Source organism: Lygodium microphyllum, chromosome 3, assembly GCF_053477565.2.
Source record: "Lygodium microphyllum isolate KBCC chromosome 3, Lygodium_microphyllum_v1.1.10, whole genome shotgun sequence".
Taxonomy (NCBI): Eukaryota; Viridiplantae; Streptophyta; class Polypodiopsida; order Schizaeales; family Lygodiaceae; genus Lygodium; species Lygodium microphyllum.
Window position 1 is genome coordinate 173,673,471 of NC_141137.1, and position 21,984 is coordinate 173,695,454.

The 21,984-nt window shown below is 43.1% G+C and overlaps 1 protein-coding gene across 1 annotated transcript; it reads right to left on the reverse strand.

Annotated features, from left to right (window-relative positions):
• Positions 1 to 584: 584 nt before the first annotated feature.
• LOC148039199 (uncharacterized) lies at positions 585 to 19,291 on the reverse strand. Its single transcript, XM_087675097.1, has 3 exons — positions 19,170 to 19,291; positions 2,940 to 3,959; positions 585 to 2,861 (listed from the first exon to the last, which is right to left on the reverse strand). The coding sequence occupies exons 2-3, from the start codon at positions 3,413 to 3,415 to the stop codon at positions 2,858 to 2,860; spliced, it is 480 nt and encodes a 159-aa protein (XP_087531223.1). The 5' UTR covers positions 3,416 to 3,959; positions 19,170 to 19,291; the 3' UTR covers positions 585 to 2,857.
• Between the last annotated feature and the right edge of the window lie 2,693 nt (positions 19,292 to 21,984).

A 21,984-nucleotide genomic window follows, 5' to 3' on the forward strand; every position in this document is an offset into this window, starting at 1 on the left:
TTTACCATTTTTTCTTCCCTTCTTCTTCTAGATTGATTTGCTCAAGCTGATCTTGTTTGACTCTAGCAAAATTGTGCTCCATTTTTTCCTCCTGCTCACCCAACCATTTTTTCCTCCTACTCACCCAACCATACCTTTAGGTTTTTGAATTCTTGGTTTCCTTGAGTCTCCTATTTAGAATTTGTTGGGGATTCTGGGATCTATCCTTGGTTGATTTCTTGATGGGCCCTTAGTATTTCATCCACATGCACTAGAAATAAAGTGTTCTACGGGTCGTCGTAGGTAGCGAGAACTCCAGAAATATAAATGTATCAATCCGGAGAACGGAGCTGACCCGGCTAGAGCATGGAAGCATCCACGCAGGTGTCAGGTGGTGGACGGAGGTCGCATTAGAGTCATACACAAGGAGAGGCTAGGTCTCGGTCTCTAAATAACTAAAGGACAATCCTATTTGACAAGTGCTCACTAACCCATGGCTAAATCGCACTAAATAGAAAGATTAACACTTTAATTAATCCCATTCACAACTAATTGCACACGTAGTAAAATTGAAAATGCAAGACATAGGAGTAAAGATCTGAGAGAGACAAAGAACTTGCTTCAAACGGCACGCGAAACAGGTGCGTATACATGGAGTAGTGAGCTCCAGAAAATTTCATAGCTCGCGGCTTGTTCTCTTCTTCTCAATCCAGATTGCCTAAAATGACCTAAAAATTGATTTTTAATCTAAGTGGCCCAACTGGTCGGACCAAATGACCTTGACATGACTTAGACATAAGTTATTTACAAGTTGGAAGCACTTGGGCCCCGACTCTCATAATAATTAATCGGCTTTTACAACTCGGGATGGTCGAGCCCACAATTGGTCAACACCGAGAATTTTACAAATTTTAAAAGCTAGTGCCCGACAGTCATTTCGAAACTTCTTCAACATCTTCTAGCACTTTAGGAACTGCTTCGGTCTTGCCTGGAACACTCCCCCCACCTAATCTGCATACGTCCTCGGACGCGCTGGTGGTCTGGAAAGCCTTGGACGATTTGCCTTGAAGTAGGCTGCTAGCTCACTTGCTGCTCGTTGATACTTTTGTGCACATTTCTTTTGTTCATCAGTCTTGATGATCTCGTGGATTGGATTGTTTACTTCGGCTGCACTGTACGCCAGGAACCTGCTAGTTAACTTGGAGAAGGGCGTAAAGATACTGGTATGTATCTCGAAGAAACTTGTGAAGGTAGAAAGGACACCCTGGCATAGAACCCATATAGGATTTCCTTTGGTGGAGCATTGATGAACTCCAAATTAAGTGCCATGCCATCTTTACCTTCAGGAAACCTGTTCCACTTGTCCCCAATATCGCTTGCACGCTCAAAAGTATTGAGGCATGCCAGTAACATTCTCACGATCTTAATAAACATTTTCCATGTGAAATCAGGTACATCCTTGAGTGTTACCACATATTTGTCCATGGTTGTGATGACATAATCCTCTGTTGGATCGCCTCTGGGTGCTGGCATTGCTGGATAGTTGAGCCACTAAGGATTCCTAGCATGGAAAGGCTCATAGTCTTCCCAGGTCTTCCTGCGCTTGATGGGACAGTAGGATGGATCAATCCTTAGGGCTCTAGGTGCTCTTTTGTACCATGCCAATTGTGTAGGGTTTTCCTTGAACCACTTCCTTCTCCATAGTGGCTGGGTTTTGTTGAAGGCACTCATGTTGAATGCCTCATCAGGCGTATCATAGTAGCCACCCACCTTAGTTGGATCATCTGAGATCAGATTTTACTGCACATATAGCTCATGATCCCGTTTGAGCAATGAATAGGGTAGTGATGGCATAATGTATTCCTCGAGGTCTTTAGTAGTCAAGTATGAGTGACATACTGACTCATAGACTTTCTCTTCCCACTCTGCATTCCTCCTAGCATATATACTGCAAGAACCATATTGATACATCTATAGAGGGGACATAGTATATACCCCATCTTCCCTGGGCTACTCTTCCACATGTGGTTCAGCTGGTGGTGGTGAATGATGAATATAGAATATAGGCGATCCTTCTTCAGGTTGTACAGCACATTCAATTGTTGCAACAGGAGGAGGTGGACCTTGTTGGTACTTGTGTAATTACTCCTACAATCTGGCTGTCTCCTCTATATGTGCCTTTTTCAAGTCCTTCTGTGATTGCTCATAGTGTTCTCATAGCTTGTAGCCTTGCCACTTCTTGTCTTGACTCAATTGTGGAAGATGTGGATATTGCAGGAGATATGGAAGCTCATCTGGCAACCAGATCATGAACATACTTCTGAGAGGTCTCGAATTGTATTCTATACCACTCTAGGAGATCTTTGGTAGCCTCTTGATCCCCTTTGTCTCTCAACAGCTCTGCATTGACCTCTTCAAGTGCTTGTACCCTCTCCTCAAGCTGTTGCTTCAGGGAGTGTACCTCTTGCTTTAACTGTTCATTCTCTGCATCCTTCTCCTGAAGAGCTTTAAGACTCTTCTCCATATCCGTCTTCTTCTTCTATAGCATGTTGTTGAAGATAATGGCAAGGGTGTTCTCTAGCTTATCAATATCTTCAAGTTCCACAAGTGACTGTAGCAATTCTTCATCCTTTCCACAAGTAACACTTGGTTCCAATACTCCAAGTTCTTCTGCTCCGTGTGGTTGACGCTCTAGTTGGGGTGAAGATATGGGGATGTCTGGAAGTGATTCCTCCTCTGAATATTCTTCTGCCCTTGTCTCTTCTAGCTCCTCACTTATAACCCAGACTCCCGGAGTTGGTATTACTTCTTTGGCAGGGGACAATGGGATTATAAGTCGTGAGGATGTGGCTTCCGTCTGCATTAGCTATCTGTCAAGTCACCTTTTGATTCGAGTTTCAGGAGAGCGCTCAATTGAGGACTCCAAGATCATTTTACCTTTTCTTATAGCAGAAGCATACCTTCCTGAGGAGGTATACTCAGATGCCTCATCTTCTCTTTGTTGAGCTTGATCTCTCTCTTGTTGGCGTTGGGCCTCCTCAGCAGCGTCTGTTTCTATTTCCTCTTCATCTTCTCCAGCCGATTCTGAGTGAATGGAAATGGGTAATGGAGTTGGTGGTTTCCTCTTCGGCACCCTCTTCGGTGACTCCTCTAGCATTAGCTCGCTAATTCGTGCCACTTCTGCTTGAAGAGGTGCTTTTGGCAACTCCTTGATCTTGAGAACATGATATGTAATCCTCGTAAGCATCTCACCTGCAAGCAGTGTGAGTTGATTCTTGCGCTGATTCCTCTGAGCAAACTTCTGTAATTCTGTTATGAGGTAAGAAGACCAATCATATGGCTTCCTCCTATCCCTCTGTCCCTTATACATTGTGAAGACAAACCTTGTGGTCATACAGTTGTACTTATCAGGTTTTGTCACAGTGAAATGCTGCATACATAACCGTGTGGCCCTTTCCAACTATGTATCCCATAGATGTTCAAATACTCTGTGTATTGCGTGTTTGGTTTTGAATATCTTTTCTATGATCTCATTTGGCAGTCTGTATATAACTTTATCTCTTATCATTGGGATATGTAAAGCTTTTGAGATGGTGGATACATGTATTGTCACTTGGCCCAATTTTCCATGCTGTCCTGTCAACATGGCTTTATCAAACTCATCCCAGGTTGAGACAAGTTGACATGCCTTCTTGATATCAATGCCACAAGGAGGTAGTGCAAAGTGTTCACTCAAGCCAACTCTATGGATAATTTGACTGTCTTTCAATGACTTGAACTTCTGCAGGCATGAAGACTACCTCTTGCTATAGACCTTTGTCATCCACAAAGGAGGATTGATAAATGTCCGCTTCGCATTGTCGCAGCACTCCGGACTTAGGAACTTCTGGATTGTTATCCGGATCTTTTGTTGGTCCATCTCCAATGGTGGTTGGTTCCTTGTCTGTCTTTCTCTTCCTTGACTCGTTGAAGTTGACATGCTGCTCAAGAAACAGCAAATGAGATAAGTTAGCCTCATGTCTCTCATAATCACTTTCGAATCTTTTAGCTTGTGAGTTAGCAGTTAGAACAAACTAGTGATTAGTGAACGCTCCTGTATCCTTATTATGCAGAGCCATTTACCGGTTTTCTCTGCATAATCTTGGCATTTGGTTGACCACTACATGTAGAGCCGTTTACCAATTTTCCCTACATGAGTATTACAACCTCTTTTATTTTTTTCAGAGCATTATTTTTTCCGTTCCATCCTGTTCACCTGTAGCCTGTTTGTTACTAAACCACCTTTTGGTCCATTATACAGCTGGTTTCCATCTCATTCTCTCGGTCATGAAGATCTATCTACTGTTGAGTCTAGATTAACTTCCGTCATTTTGATCATATCTCCTTGAAGTGCAATGTAATCCGTGATCTTTTATTTTGGTCATATCTCCTTGAAGTGCAGTGTAATCCGTGCTCTTTTATTTGCCAAAAAAGTAAAATAAACTAAAAAATAAACACACGAGATCTAATTTATTTATGTACATACGTGACGGGGAAAAAACCTCCTAATGAGGGAAAAAATGCCTGCAACAACAACTAGGGTCATCTCCCATTTAAAGCTATATACACACAGCTATGGGGATCAGATATAGCATAGTCTCCTTTCTGATGCAGATATCTATGGGCATTAAAATAAGAATCAAAGTCAAACGAAAAATTAAGTCCAAAGCGATGCCCATAATAGATGTTTCTATTTTTTACGGGTCCGCATTTAGAATGCCTCCCCCCACCTAGTCGGAGCCGTCCCTTGGCGACTGGTGGATACGTGCATGTGCATAGGATTTGAACAAAGTGTCTAATGCTTATCCGCATTTAGAATGCCTCCCCCCACCTAGTCGGAGCCGTCCCTTGGCGACTGGTGGATACATGCATGTGCATAGGATTTGAACAAAGTGTCTAATGCATGGCCATGTAATGTGGCCCTACAGCATGATTTTAGACAATGCAAGTTCAAAACAAAATGCTGTGCTAGATGGGGGTCATGAGCCTGATTGGCTCATGGGCTTTTGATGAAGAGGCATTGGTCAAGTAGAGATAAGAACTCTTGGAGTTCCGCATCTTCACTTGAGTCATCCATAAAGATTTGAGCAATTGGATGTTCTAATGGAGTTTTTCGTACCCAAACTTGAGTAGACTTATTGGTGGTTTAGGCAGGGCGAGGCTTCATTGGGCATGGTGTAGCCTACTTTGGGATGTGGGATGGAGTAGTTTTGGGTACCCAAACCTGTTTAATCATAGGCAGAATAGATTTGACCTTGGGTATCCAAATCTGATGTATGGGTGAAGCCTTAGGTGGAGACATGGTGGCTGAGCTTCTGCGTTTTGGCACTTGAGTTTGGGAGGCTTTTTTCAAAGAATTTGGAGTTCTTTTTGGAACCCAAATTACACTCCGGCCTAACTGTGCCTGAAGCAAGGATTTTGGGACCCAGATTTGGCGAGTAGTGGGACGTGGGGTACATGATTGCTGAGCATAAGTATGTTTTGGCAATCTTCTTGGGTTGATGAAGTTGGAGCCTTAAGAGGTGAATCTGTTGAGCCTGTATTGGTGGATTTAGGTATCCACACCGGCTTTGTGGGCTTCTTAAGGGATTGCAATTGGGTGGACTTGGGTTTCCACACTTGTTGTAGAGGCTTAGCACATGAAACCTTTGACTTCTGTGTGGACATCTGCTTTGTTACTACTGACTGTGACTTCTTAGGTCTCCAGACCTGCTTTGTAACCCTGTTTTGTGGCACCACTTGTGTAGGTAGAGACACAAAGGAATCAGATGGAGACATCTGATGCAATGTGACTGGGGTTACCTCTTCAATGGATGCAGTAGTGGTCACATCAAGTACCCACACATAAGCTTTTTTGGATGGAAGTTGTACCCTGGGTGTAACAACCACTTGGTTGTTTGGACTGTCAGTCAGTTGAACCTGTCATTCATCCTCTGAAACCATCACTCTAAAATCTAGATTGGTGGTGAAGGGCAAGTAGGAGCGTTGACCATTAAGATCGAAATAAACCCTATCATTTGCCCAATCCAGGTAGGCATTATTCTTCCGTTGCCACTGTTTGCCTAAAATCACTGCTTCTACTAAGGACTGTGATGGTAAGATATGGAATCGATGAATTTTCTCAATGCCATTGATGGACATTGGGATGTCAGCATATCCTTGTATTGGCACACGTGATCCATTGAATCCAACAAACGGGACATGTGATGGTATCAACTGCACACCTTCCAGGCAGTTGAACATATCTTCTGCCATGGAGTTGTGTGTGGCCCCTGAGTCAATTAAGGCCTCCTGTGAGACTGAAGATTGGTACCTAGTTGGACATGGATGTAGGGGTCTAACTCTCCTAAACTCGAATTGTCATCTCCCATACTAGGTCCATCTGGTTCATATTCAGTTGTCACCTGTGCTTCATTGATCTCTATGGATGTAGCATTCACGGAGTTTTCATCAGCTTTAAGCACTCTGGCTCGGGGATGTCTTTTCTTGGCTTTGGACCCCCATTGTGCATCTTCAATGAGCTGCTAATATTTGAACATTCTATGCTTCGAGGCATGCAAATTTTTAAGCATATCAGTGGTTAGCGGTTTCATGTAATGCTTGACTCAACATCCACTGATCCAGTTGGGCATTTTCGTGCCGTCTAAATTTTCAAGTTTAATTGCCCCACTTGGGGAGAGAGCTTTGATCGTAAATGGGCCCATTCCATGTTTACAAAGCTTCCCAAGCTTCTGTTTAAGAGTATAGGCTAAAACGAGATCACCCACTTTGAATTTCTTCGTGGCAATATGGGCATCATGGAATCGTTTTTGCCTCTTTTTCTGGGCATAGATCCCAATGATTGCTTTTACGCGTGTATCTCCTAGCTTCTCTAACTACATCAGTCTTTATGAAAAGACATATCCATTCCACTCAAAGATCCTTGGCTACTCATAGAGTGGGGATCAAGAATTCAAGAGGGAGTATTGCATCCAAGCCATAGACCATATTGAATGGTGTAGTGCCAATGGCGGTTTTATAGGCTACTCTATAGGTCCATAATGCGGAATGCAACTTTTGATCCCAATCGGATCTTGAAGAGCTCACGATCTTAGTAAGCACAGTGCATAGAATCTTGTTTGTGCTCTCCGCTTGACCATTTTCTTGTGGGTGGTAGGGTGCTGATTTCCTGTGGATGATCATAAATTCATCCATCAGATTTTCAATCACCTCATTCAGGAAATGAGTGCCCCTATCACTCACAATCTCTATTAGTAGACCAAATCTTGTAAAGACATGTCTATACAGAAATTTGGCAGTTGTACGAGCATCAGCCTTGGTTGTAGCTTATGCTTCTGTCCATTTTGTGAGATAATCAGTTGCCACAATAATATATTAAGCATGGGTGCGATGTGCAGGTGGGTTTATAGGTCCAACAAAGTCAATTCCCCACTTGGCAAAAGCACGTGCTCCCATCATAGGTCTCAATGGCATGTTATCTCGTGTGATTGGAGGCTTAGTTCTTTGACATTTATCACATGCCTTCACATAAGCCTTGGCATCCAAGTTTAGTGTAAGCCACCATATCCCAGCAGCTAAAATGGATTTGGCAGTTGTTTCGGCTGAGAAATGGCCACGTGTGATGCCCTTATGTGCCTGCTCAAGTATATCAATATACTCATTCTCAGCAGCACATATTCTTAGGTTATGATCTGGACCACGCTTATATAATTGACCTCCAATGAAGGCATACGATTCAGCTTCAACCGCAATAGCTTTCTTTTGTGCCTTTGGAATGTCTTCTAGTAGATCCTTTGTGGCCAGATAATCTACCATGTATTTATCCCACATGGGCACAATGGCCGTTTAGTACAATGTTGAATGAGCAATGGGTTTATGAGCCATACATTGAAAACAATTGGAGATATAGTGATGGATGTCTCCAGAAATAGTTGGCCAATAAACACCTATTCGTTTCAAACGTTGCTCTATTTGCTGTTTTGAGAAATGCCAGCCACATAAACCCACATGGGCTTCTGATATATATGAGTCTTGTTCATATGGCTCGATGCATAGTCTCAAAACCTCATCACTTCCCCGTTTATAGAACCTACCTGCAATAAGCTGGAAAGTGGCAGCTTTCTCTATCAAATGAGTTGTATCAAATAGACTCAGCTCTGGATCAACTCTTCCAAAAGTTAGAAGAGGGATGAGTTTTTCTGACCATTTAGGGACCATTTCTATATTAAATAGGTACTCATCCGGCAATTCATCGTTGATGCCAATAGGTGCCTCACCATTGGTTAATCTAGATATGTGATCCGTACACTGGTGGGTCTTACCCTTTTTGACAACCACGGTAAAATCAAACTCTAGTAAGAGGATAAACCATCTTACTATGCGACCTGTATTACATGGCTTATTAACCAAGTACAAAAGTGCTTGGTGATCCACAAAGAATGTGAATTTGTTAGCCAGCAGATAATGCCTGAATTTCTTCATGGCATATATTATCCCTAGTCCTTCTCGCTCTGTAGTTGTATAATTCTTTTTAGCAGTATTCAGCTGATGACTGGCATAGCATACTGGAAAGTCTATGTATCCGTCACCAGGCTATGCAAGAATGCATCCAATCACAAAATTACTAGCATCAATATGGACGTGGAATATTTTATTCCAGTCTGGTGCCTTGAGGATTGGAGCTGAACTCAATGCCTCTTTCAACTTTCGGAATACTCCGTCACACTCCTCAGTCCACTTGAAATCTACAATCAATGCGTAAAGAGGCTAGGCTATCATTGCGTACATATCAATAAAATGTCTATAGTACCCGCAGTGTCCCATGAAAGACTGTATCTGTTTCACATTTCTCGAGATAGACAATTTTACTCACACTGCTATTTTGTCCATATTAGTGGAGATTCCGTTTTTGGACACAATATGCCCTAGGATTTTGCCTTGTCTGACCATAAAAACACATTTTTCTGGGTTCAGGCAAATCCTATAAAGCCGATATTTTTTAAAGGCAAGCCTAAGATGTGAGATATGCTGGTTTCGAATGATCGAATGCATACACAAGTCATCCATATAGATCTCCAAAAATTTTCGGAGGTATTTGCTAAAAGCATGACTCATCAGCCTTTGAAAGGTGGCTGGTGCATTAGTCAAACCAAACGGCATGACTCTATAGGCAAAGATGCCCCATTCCATTACAAAGGCCGTCTTGTGTTGATCCTCAGGCTTGATTGCCACTTGATTGTAGCCTGAGAAGCCATCTAAGAAGCTATAAGCAGCGACCCTTTCTAGGACATGGTCAGTAATTGGAAGAGGGTAGTTATCACGTATGGTTTCCACATTAACTGCTTTGAGATTTACACACACTCGTAGTTTGCCATTCTTCTTGGGGACGACCACTATGGGTGACACCCAATCGGTGTGTTCGACCTCATAGATAAATTCAGCTTCTTTGAGCCGATCTATCTCCTCTTTGATCCTCTGGCTGAAGTTATACGTGTAAGGATGCTGCCTTCTTGGCTTCGCTTCAGGTCTCATAGGGATTGTGTGCTGGCATACTTCTGGGTCAACTCCTTTTAGGTTTCGGTATGACCAAGCAAAGATGTCCCTATATTCCTGTGTGTTGCAATCAATTCCTCCTCTTTATCCTCTAGCCGATCTATCTCCTCTTTGATCCTCTGACCGAAGTTATCATTATACGTGTAAGGATGCTGCCTTCTTGGCTTCGCTTCAGGTCTCATAGGGATTGTGTGCTGGCATACTTCTGGGTCAACTCCTTTTAGGTTTCGGTATGACCAAGCAAAGACGTCCCTATATTCCTGTGTGTTGCAATCAATTCCTCCTCTTTATCCTGGGTTAGATCATCTGCAATATACGCTGGTTTTAGTTCTTCTCTAGGATAGGCAAGATCTATCTTTTTTGCATCCTTAGGACCATCAAATGACTGATTCAGAGCCATTTGTTGTCAGACAGGCTGTTGAAGAACTATTTTTCTCTCTTCAACAGTATACCTCTTATAGTGAGAAGGTACACTGATGCCATCAGCATTATGTTCCTCATCAGTAGTGTCGCATTCCGTACTCCACTCTCTCTGAATCGAACATTTCATTTCATTGTAATGTTGCTTACGTTCCAAGCGTGATAGCTTTGGCTGTTTGGACTTTTCAGATGGCGCTTGCTCAGTCAATTTTTTGTGTATAGATTTGATCGAGCAAGGTTTTCAACGTTTCTTCTGGGTGTGATCAGTTTTGTTCCTATACACTCCAAAGATTTCATCTTTGACACAATCTTCTGCATTTACGTGCATTAGGAAGTGAGTTTTATTGTCGAATTTTGGAGCTTCGATCTCTTGCTTGACTCATTTTCATTCTTGACGTTCTCTTTTATGCTTATGGCGTGGTTTTGATGGAAGTTTTTGACCTGGGAAGTCAAACAACTTCTTCCTACCATCCCTCGTTAGTAAGCATTTCTCCTTGAACTCAACCTTTTGTTCAGTCTCATTAGTTGATGTTTCACTTTTCTCGTCGTCCTCGAGACTGAGATCCATTGGTGCTGGAGTACCACAAATGATCTCCTCATCTATTTCCGTGATGATATCATCTCAGATCGAGATCTCATCTTGCGCACGCATCCATAGAACTGGATGATCATTCGTTTGGATCCTCTCTAAGATTGATCCACCTTGTTTTTGTGTAGCTTCTAGTCTTTCCATGTGCATCGTGGTCGGCCTGATTAGACTTTTTCCTAGATCAGGGACATCACATAAGATCTCCTCATCTATGGAAGTGCTTGATTGGCTTCTGATGGAAATTATCATCAGCCGCACGTTCCCATAGAGCCGGTCCATCTGTTCCTAATATCTGTTCTAGGATGGAACATCCGGGTGTCTTGATCTCCTAAATTGGTTCCTCCACATTCTTATCTGATTCAAGAATGCAATTGACCATCATGATAGTCATGATGTCATATCCATTCTCATCACAGAATTTTGTGGGAGTTTCCTCAAATGTACACACATCTAAAGTTGCTAAAAGATGACTCCACTCTAGAGGTTCAAATTCCTCTTTTGGAAAAGGATCTGGCATGTACACCTCATCCTCTATCAGTCGATAAAACACACAGTCATCTGGATGCAGACTACCCTGGTCTGACACGCCACACATCCATAGGGGTGCTTTGGCATTCTTCCACGATGGAATAACAATAGACTCTTGAGTATCTGACTCAAAATCTTCCACCAGTGTCCTAGCAACATCCCGGTATGTTAGATCCTTGGTGTTTATCCGAGTGGTAACACCATCTTGCCGTAGATAGATGTAGTCATATCCCCAGTCCTGAATCAGCTTGAGTTGTCTCATGAAAGGTCGCCCGAGGATAATGTCATACGCAGATTTCTTTTCGAAATCTACCACAACAAAGGTGTGCTCATATTCTATGCCACATGATGTGACTACTATGTTTTCGAGCAACCCAATTGGCTCTTAAGGTATCCATTAGCCAATTGCAACTTCATGCGTGTTTTCCTTAGAGCGGGCTTTCCCCACTTGTTCCATATCTGCTTAGTGGCGATGGCCACACCGGCACCACTGTCGAGTATCGCCATGGTATTCACATTTTTGTGCTCAACAGGCAGGTGGGTGTTTCCATCCTCACCTTCATAGTACTCACCAACCTTGTTAATGGGAGCTGGCCTGACATTTGCCCGTGTGGATGCATCAACATCATTGTCAGATTTGTCCAATCCCATATTTGTCTGGCCAAGCTCCTTCTCATTTTCCAGGTTTAATTTTAAGTTCAAACGCTCAGCAATTTGCAATGTGCTTTGCAATTGAGCCTCTAGCATTTCTTTCATGCTATTTGAGCCTTTGATTGGAGATGCATCTCTCCACTGAGAAGGGAGCTTCCGAATGATTGAAGCATTCTTATATTCCCCTAGGTATGAGGGTAGGGCTTTAAAAGCATCGTCCTTGGAGGGTTCATACCCATCCGACCCTATATCCCCATTGGTGGATAAGTGTTCTTGTCCAAATGTTTGTGGACCAGCATCAAATTCATGAAAGGGAGCAGAGTCGAATGTCTGACTTCCGTCCCGTGCCTGTCTGACCTCTTCCCATAGTTCTTGAGGCCATTGATCCTGAATCTCAGGCACCATGGAATTGATCTCATCGGTAGAGTTCTCAACTTGAGGAGGGGGTATCAGTTGGTGGCATTACAACTTGTTTACCCTCTTCTTTTCTCATGCGTTCTGGCTCGAGCACCAAGTCATGTGGTTTACTTGGTAGCTGTACAGGTTGAGGTGTAACAAATGGAGCATTCGGAGAGGATTTCTCTATCAAAGCCTGTACCACTTTGATTAGTTGTGTATACATATGCAACCTCTCCTTCTCGAGAGCTAGTTCCGGATAAGCTCTCCATCTTTCCTCCTGGGTCTGGCCGGGTTTTAGTCTTGCTTCAAAGGCTTCTAACATTGCTTGCAATGGTTTGAAGACTTTATCCACAAGTACAGATCCACAGGATGTTACAGATGACTCCAGGGGTGGTTGTTGGGTTTGTGGGAAAGTAGGCTGAGTTTTAGGTTGTGGTTTCTCAAAAGTTTCCCGAGTTTCCTTGGCCTCTTTCTCCCTTGCTATTCTGGCCTTCCGCCTAGCACGTCTGGCCTTCCATGACCCACATTTGCTTTTAGTTTCCTATGTACTAGGTTTGCCTGATTCTCCTTTAGGTTCCTCTGGGTTTTTAGTTTGTTTTTTAGCCTGTGCCCTAGTAACAACATTGATGGGCACAATAGGCTCACTTTTCAATGTGGACAAAGATCCGATCACCCCTATCTTGTTGATTGGCATTTGGTTTCTTTTGTCTGGGTGATTTGGGCAATCTGTAAAAAGATGTTTAAGGCCACAATCAACACAGTAGCCTTGAGGTAGGTTATTCTTCAGAGGACAATCTCTTGCCCAATGGTCTCCATGGCATTTGAAATAAGAGATTGATTGCCTCGGTTCTGTTCCCCGTGGTGGTTGCATATTTCTTTGGTTCATGTTTTGCAAACCACCGCCTGCAATGGACATGAAGGTCTTTTGATTCATGGAGAAATGATCAGGATGTCTGGTCTTAGAACCTTGCATGTTTTGTGTTTGATGTGGTGCTGATGGCCATGTTTCCACGGAGTACTCCTCACTATCAAGGTCCTCCTCATAATATGGCATGGTTGGCACGATGGCTAACTCACTTTCACCAGCCTGCTGTACATATCTGACCATCGCTTGTTGATTGCTCAGTACAGGTGGTTGTTGACTTAGTACCGATTGGACTTTTTCAGGAGCTGGCAAGGCTTGTGGTGGCTGACCAACCTGATATCTTTGCGGTGGTGGCAACTGATACTGCACGCCCTGTCTTTGGAAATTTGGGTTTTGGTTTCTAGGGCGGTAGTTGCAATCAGCTTTCTCGTGATTGGTGTACCATTTGTAGTTTGCACACCATTTACTAATGCGGGGTGGAGGTGGATTCTGTGTGGGGTAAGAAGGACATTGGTAGGTGGAATGGTCACCTCCACACAATCCACATCTATATGGTCTGAGGACATTTTGTCTCTAAGGCACATTCTGCTGATTAGTGTTAGGAAGACCTAACCTTTTGAGCAGGTATTCAGCTAATGCCTCAGCATCCTTTTGGGGTTTCTCAAGAGTTAGGCTTGTTTCACTCTTTCTTGCGACACTAGTGGAATCCGGTTTGCTTTCAGGTTCGTCATCATCGTATAACTCACAGTTATCCACTAGGTCCACTGCCTCTTTGGCGCAGCTTTCGATCGTGGTGAACCTTTTTAGATAAACATATTTCTTTAGATGCTTATTTCGGAGCCCTTCCAGGAAGAGGGAGAATAACCTCTCCTGTGTTGGCAACTCGGGTGCTGGACATCTGGTGATATATTCCTTAAAGCGGTTTGCAGCATCCTTGACAAATTCCTTTTCTGCCTGTTTGAAGCTGTGGATCATGCCAACAGTGTTGTGCTTGATCCCGCTCTTCGTGAATTCCTCGATGAACTCCTTTGTGAGTTCATCTATCCTATGGAAACGTATATGGTCCAATGTATTGAACCATGTCAAGGCCTTTCCTTCTAGTGTTAGTCCAAACCCTTCATATTGGATCCGAAAATCATTAACCTACTCTACTCTAATCACCTGAGTGAATAGAGCCACATGGTTGTAAGCATCTCCGTTTCCACTAAATTTCTTTCCCACCCATTTTTACACTTGGGATGGTCTCAGTGCCCTTGGGTTGAAAGGTATCTGATATTGCCCATAAGGTGGCATGAAACCTCTTGCAGCTTGTGGGAATCCGTATTGCCCAAAATTTTGTGGTTGGTACGGTCCTTGGTTGACCTGATAACCACCTTGCTGATTCTGAGTTCCCATGTACATTGAGGCATTCAGTGGCACCTGTGTTTCTACCATAGGCACCGCAGGTTGTTGTCCTATCCTATATGTCATCGGAGTTGGCTGTCTGCCCGATGGTAGTCCACTAGTGGGTCTAGTTGGTAATGATGTAGCTGATGAGACTGCTGGGTAAGCAGCTCCACTCACTGAAAGCCTAGTGGCATTAAATCCACTTGACTTCTTCACTCTCACTCTCTCGTCTGGCAAACTTCCGAAGATGTTTTCGAATGCAGGTGCATCTTGTGGTTTTTCTTGTGGTTTCAGCTTCGAAGATAGTGATTTCTTGACCGAAAAACCATTGTAGGTATACATCCTTGCATTGTTTTCTGTGATAGCCTCAAAGTTTTGTTTGAATCGATCTTGAAATGTCACATTAGGAGGAGACATCTCGTCCATATAGGCATACAAAACCTTGGACTTGGTCAAGGTATTTCCCACAGGATAGATAGCCCGATAAAAGACTCTAACCTGGGATTTCGGATCGTCCATATAATACAACCCAATGGATGTATCATCAGTCAATGCTCGTTGGACAAATATTGAGTTAACGTACTTTGCATTGAGGCTGATGGGGGATGGCGGTTCCATTGCCCTTTGCATCCTAGGTGTCTCTTTGTAGACTTCAGGGCGTTTGGAAGGCACTTCTTCCAGCTTATCCATTTCATCAGGCTTGAGGGTGACTAAATACATAGCCTCGTCTTTGCCTATGTACCGATCCCCTTGATAATTTACCTGAGGTTCAAGTAGGAAATCGGTAGGACTATCCTCAACCTTTACACATAAATGATCTAGCAGGTCCCCATACACTTTGGCACCATGGGCATTGTCATACAAATATGTCAGTGCCATCTTGAAATTCCGGAATCCCTGCCTAGAAGATTCAGCCATAGGACCGAATTCCATTATGTCATCTGCAAAGGGGTTCATACTTTGGGATGCCATTTCAGATGAAGTCTCAAACTGATTTTCTAAAGTTTCGAGCACAATTTCAAGTCCACTAAAGAGGTGAACACTCTCCTCAGTTGATACCCTACTTTGGGTTTTCTTTTCAAACTGATTACCAGACTTACCAATCCTGAACGTAAGAACATGTATTCAATAACAAAGTTTAGGAACTTACTTGGATTTCCCAGACCACTTGAGTTTTCCGACTTGACTTGATGCAGATTCAATTCGATAACCTCTTATGCTGCTTAAGCTTTGACTGCAACCTGCAATTCAAGGTTAGACACCTGCACCAATAGACCACTCGCCTATGCTTTTGCGTGCTTTGCAACCTCAAAGTTTCCTATCTCTCAAATCCTCGTGTTGTTTTCAAGTTTAGCCTTCAATTCTCAGATCTAATTGTCGATTTTTTGATAGGTCAGAATCTAGTGGGACCTGACTCTCTTGTGATGTTGCTCGATTTGCTTTGTTGTGAGCCTACTCCTTGTTTTCCCTGACCCTTGGTAAGCAACCTTTTCAGTTTACTTCTAAGTCAGACTTGTGTATGTGTTCACTAAGTTTTAGCTCTCAATGAATGAACTAGAAGTTTCAAATAGCTATTCCACCCGCTCTCCACTCACCTGACCTCTCTACTTTGATGTCAGCTTATCAACCATTCCTCAAGGGTAAACCCTTTCTTTGGGTCCAAGAGCTAATGCATGGATGCCTTAGTCTTTCCCACAACAGTCAGTTCAGGTTCTGGAGTTATCCCACAGGTTGAAAATAGTTTTTTGAGTTTTGAGTCCGAGAGTTGTACTCAAATGTAGGTCATGGACCTATCAATCAGTCAATAAAGAACCTCTTTAATGATCAGACTTCTACCTCTAGGAGGATCTCCTCAGTCAGCTAGAAGGCCACCTATTTCTACTATAGTCCTACCTCGGAACTCACAAAGACTGGAGACTCACAGCTTAAGAGACTTCTTTGCCTTCTCTTTTTTCAACTTTGGTATGGTAATCCCTAAGTCTTAGACCCAAAAACAAAGTGCATATGTAGACACAGTAGTCTGGGCTTAGCATTTAAAATGCCTAACCATGGTGTTTTTACCCAAGCCTAAGATATCTCACGCCTATCAGGTGGTTTTAGGATCTCCTAAAGCTGGGCAATCCCCGTCAATCTCTCCTACAATCACCCAATGGTCAAACTTTTAAAGTTTTTTTTTTTTTAAAACCTGAGTCCACTAGAGAACTCTCTACTGAGGAGGACTCATGCAGTGCAGTGATGCTCTTATGCTAGTGAGAATTTCAAGTTGCCAGAGCTTGGACAATTACCTGTTTAGGTCTTGTATGATGCCAGTACAGATGGTAATCTCACGGGACGAGACTTATAGCGTTTTGGAGAAGTTTTCGGAGCTTGCTTCATCGGGGAGTCCGAGCTTTAACCCTGCTTTTAGCCTTGCTAGATGGCCAATCATCTCGAGCAAGAGTAAGATCAGGAGGTTATCTCCCAACACAATTGAAGCAGAGCTGTCTCAGGAAATAGCCCCGGCCGTTTTAGATGCTCGGGCTGTTTTGGTTGTATGGGGCCGTTTGGAGGCGCACAGGCTGGGTCAAGGTATGGGCCTGGAGGTGAAACAGTCCTCGGCCATCTGGAAGATGAAACAGCCCTACAATTGTTTGGAGGTATGCACTACGTCGCGTCTGGGGTGCTCTCAGTCACAAGTGTCGAGCCAAGGTTAGCCCCAACCTTGCCTGCCAAGCCATCTCGATGCAACCGCTGGTAGGTGAGGGAGGTTGTCGACTTTATAGGGCCAATTTGCGCTTTACGTATGCTCACTTTGTTGCTTTTAGGTCGAGGCTCATTTGGGTTGAGGCTCACGACGATGCTTTATGCCAATTGTTGCTTTATGCTGACGGCTTGCCGGGTGCGATGCGTTGTGCTTTCTAGCGGTGGCTTTATGCTCGAAGCGATGCTTTACGGAAGTTTAAATTGTGTGGCTTTCAGGTGGCTAAGCCACTAATTTGAGACGGCCTGGGCCATCTCGTGTGAGACAGCCTTGGGCCATCTCATTAGCTTCTGATGTGAGACGGCTTGGGCCGTCTCGTATGAGATGGCTCGGGCCGTCTGCCTTGTAGTTAACATGAGATGACCTGGGCCATCTAGGTCGAGACGGCCTGGGCCGTCTGCATCGTATGTACTCGAGACGGCCTGGGCCGTCTCGTTTGAGACGGCCTAGGGCCATCTGATTCCTTTGAAGATGGCTAAATCGATACGTGAGATGGCCTGGGCCATCTCGTGTGAGACGGCCTAGGCCGTCTGACTTCTTTTGAGGGCTTGGGCAAGACGGCCTATGCCGTCTAGCGTGAGATGGCCTGGGCCGTCTGGATTTTGAGAATCAGATGGCCTAGGAGGGCCGTCTGATGTGTATGCTAAGATGGCCTAAGAGGGCCGTCTGACTTATGGGTGAAACATCCTTGGGCTATTTTGAGGTTTGAGGGCTAAACGGCCTTGGGCCGTTTGGGATTGGAAAGCGGTTGTCTCAGCTAGAACACGAAGCGAGGCTGTCTGGCCAAGGGCAGCATGGCCGTTTGATGCCAAGTACATTAGCCATCTTGAATGACCAGTTGGGCCGTCTCACCCCAAAGTGTGCAAGGCCAGTGTGCTAAGGCCGTCTCACGAGGCTGTCTGGCCATATAAGTACACATAAACTAGGCCGTCTCAAGCCTACACAAGGAGGGCTGTCTCCTAGCATTTCCAAGACCGTCTGCAATAGGCTAGGCCATCTCAAATGAACTCAAGGCTAGGGTTGTTTTAAAGTATAACACACATGGGCCGTATGTGCCGTCTTATGATTGCAATCGGATCATCTCACAACTGCCTGGGCCATCTCATGGGCACTCACAAGACAAAAATACAAGCAACCATCTCACTGTATGAGGAGGACCATCTCAAGCATAGGGTCGTGTCACAAATATAAAGCACTGGACCAAAGGATACAACACCCTGAACAACCCAAGTGCTCACAATCGATCTGGGAACTCAAAGCTGGACTGGTATGGATGTGAGATGAATGCGAGTCCAGACTAAAGTGAAACGAGATGTGTGGGTGTACGGAGATGGAAGACGTGAGTGAAAATCCTAACTTACCCTAAGCTAGAAATAAAGCTGTAAAAGACATCCAACTAAAACAAAAAAAAGTAATCTAAATCCTACCTACCTACAAACATAAACACAGACATCACGCAGCATCAGAACACATAGTGTACAATCCAATCATGCACACATGGACCTGATCAACCCATAAGCACATAACATGTATAAACAAATCAGACAGGCATCAGATAGCTAAATCCTGCCTAACTGACCTATCTACACAAGACGTTGCTAAAGGTGGGAATCCGAGACAGAAAAGAGCTCGTGTACGAACTCCGATCTCCTGCTAGCCTAGGCACTTGTCCCCGGCAACAGCACCAATGTTCTACGGGTCATCGCAGGTAGAAAGAATTCCAGAAACATAAATGTATCAATCCGGAGAACGGAGCTGACCTGGCTAGAGCATGGAAGCATCCACGCAGGTGTCAAGTGGTGGACGGAGGTCGGACTAGAGTCATACACAAGGAGAGGCTAGGTCTTGGTCTCTAAATAAGTAAAGGACAATCCTATCTGACAAGTGCTCACTAACCCATGGCTAAATCGCACTAAACAGAAAGATTAACACTTTAATTAATCCCATCCACAACTAATTGCATACACAGTAAAACTGAAAATGCAAGACATAGGAGTGAAGAGCTCAGAGAGATGAAGAACCTGCTTCAAATGGCACGCAAAACAAGCACATATACACGGAGTAGTGAGCTCCGGAAGATTTCGCAGGGCGAGGCTCGTTCTCTTCTTCTCAATCCAGATTGCCTAAAATGACCTAAAATTTGATTTTTAATCTAAGTGGCCCAACTGGCCGGACCTAAACTCGACCAATTGACCTTGACATGACTTAGATATAAGTTATTTACAAGTTGGAAGCACTTGGGTCCCGACTCTCACAATAATTAATCAGATTTTACAACTCGGGACGGTTGGGCCCACAATCGGTCAACACCAAGAATTTTAAAAGTTTTAAAAGCTAGTGCCGGGCAGTCATTCCGGAACTTCTTCAATGTCTTCTAGCACTTTAGGAACTGCTTCGGTCTTGTCTGGAACATAAAGGAACTAGATTTGGTTTTTTCCCTTAATAACACTTCTTTTTCTTCCATTGTCTAGCCATTCTGCTATGTTGAAGACTTCAATCTATAGTGGTGTTTGTTGCAATTTTATTATTTCTTTATTTTTGCAAAAATCCACATATAGCTTTAAATTTTCTTTCCTTTCTTTAGAGATACCTTTTATTTGTACCAATCATGCTTGACTTTTGCTTCCCAGAGCTATGGCCTTTCTAACAACATTTGGTAGGATCCTGCAATTGACTTTGTGGTGAGAACCACCAGTCATACCAAAAACTCTATGTTTGCTACTTGTATCCTTACATTTCTTACGATTCCCTTTGGCACCATCATTGTGTTGTCTATCATTTGCACATTAAAAGCTCTGGGCTTCCATTTTAGTCCCATGTGTATAGTTATCACATTTACACTGAACCCACCATCCAAGGCCACTCTTTGGATCTCTTGTTTATTTATAGTGACAATTATTTTTGCCACTTTGTCATCTTTGATTTTGGGCATATCCACTACTTGAGCCATGTGGCATGTTAGGCCTTCCTTTGTTGCCTTGATTTCCTGGTTCAAACCTTGCAATCCTTTCCAGAGCACTTTGGCCTTGAATCTAGGGCACAAATTCAATATGCTTTTTAGAGGTATATTTTGATTCAAAAATGTGTTCAAAAGTTTTTTTTCTAAAGAGCCTACATTCTCTATGCCCCTTCCATTCATTTCCTTAACCCATTTGGGCTTCTTGCCTTTGGAATTTTTGAGTCCCATTCCTACTCTTTTGGGTGCACAGTTTCTAGGCTCTTTAAGATTTTCATTTTATACTTCTAGATTCTTCTTCTTGGGCATATTTGTCCTGTCAAGCCTATCTAGACTACCATTGATTGGCTCTATTGGCCATCCTGTAAGACTTCTTGTGCTAACACACCCGAACATCTCTGTCCCATCATTTTTATTTACAAGCCTCTTTAGAGTTGAATCTTTGGGCATCTCTATCTCTACATTTCCAATCTCAAGTCTCTTTGGACTTGGATCTCTAGTAATCTTTGACCCTGTATTTTCATTCTCAAGTCTCTTTGGACTTGGATCTCTCTAAGTCTCTATCCATGTATTTATTTTTATTGGTCCATTCTATAGGCATCCTTGGCCTTGTATATATTTCTTTAGGTCTCTTTGGACTCTAGTATCTAAGCATCTCTGGAATTGTATTCATTTCATACATTTCCCTAGGATTGTTTGGACACCGGTTTCTGGGTATTTTTGTATTCCCTATTTCTTGTTCTTTTTATATCATCTTTGTGGCAAGCTTCCTTAGCTTGTCTTAGCGCCACCATTGGTCTTCTATGTTGTCTTATTCCTCTTCTAAAGATGTCTCTAGGGTTTGTTTCCCCTTTTTCTAGACTTGGTAATGGCCATTAAATGTATTCCTTTTTGTTTTCTTTCATTGCAAGAACTTTTTGAAATTTTATTTTCTTCTAGCAACTCCAAGGTTACCATATGTACATTTGTCAGAGTCTATTGTTTAAGTTCTCTAGCTTGAATCTTTTCTTTTGTAGATGTATTATTCTCAAGGGGCAATCCCTGCTTACATGTCAAGGGACTTGGCAATAGTAACATGCATATTTGTTTTCTCCATTTTTGGGGCTTGTTATGCCATAGCCTCTACCCCCATACCTTCCTCTACCTCGCCCCTAGATGGTGGCAGAGGGGGTTGGGGCTCTTGTGCATCCATTTGATACACTTTGCTTGGTCTATTTTTCATGTTATATTGGCAATTAGCGATGGTATGGTTGTACATCACACAAATGACACAAGTGGGAGGAGTGGTACATTCTTTCTTGCTATTACCTTCCATTTTGCATTGGCCCCATCATACTCCCTTTTGAAAGCTTGTACTTCTTCCACTATGCTTGGTTTTATCCATCTACTTGTCTCCTTAGACATCTTTTTCTTGCTTCTATCATCAGTATCGTCACTTTCCTCAGACTTTGATGAGGTTTTATCCATCTTCTTGTCTCCTTAGACATCTTTTTCTTGCTTCTATCATCAGTATCGTCACTTTCCTTAGACTTTGATGAGGTTTATTCTTCTTTAAATGACAACAATGAGTGTTTTTAGGAACCCAAGGATCTTTTTCAAAGCTTTCCTTTACCCTTTTCTTGGGCTCTTCTTTCCACCATTTTGGCTTCTACTAGTACCTCTTCAAAGTCTTCTTCTATTTCCACATTTTGTTGCATGACATACTAGTTTTGACCCATTAAAGAACCACTCATCCAATTGCTTAATTGAGGGTTTGAGAGTGTCTTCCAATTTTTGCCTCATGCACAACATTTTGGAAGCATAAGCTTGTACATCCATATCTTCTTGCCAGAGGTCTCTTATTTTTTCACATACTTGTGAGTTTGACTTCTTTGTCTGGA

Bases quoted from the DNA above. Each gene is read 5' to 3' on its own strand.
- LOC148039199 (XM_087675097.1), bottom strand. From the start codon at position 3,415: ATGCAGCATTTCACTGTGACAAAACCTGATAAGTACAACTGTATGACC.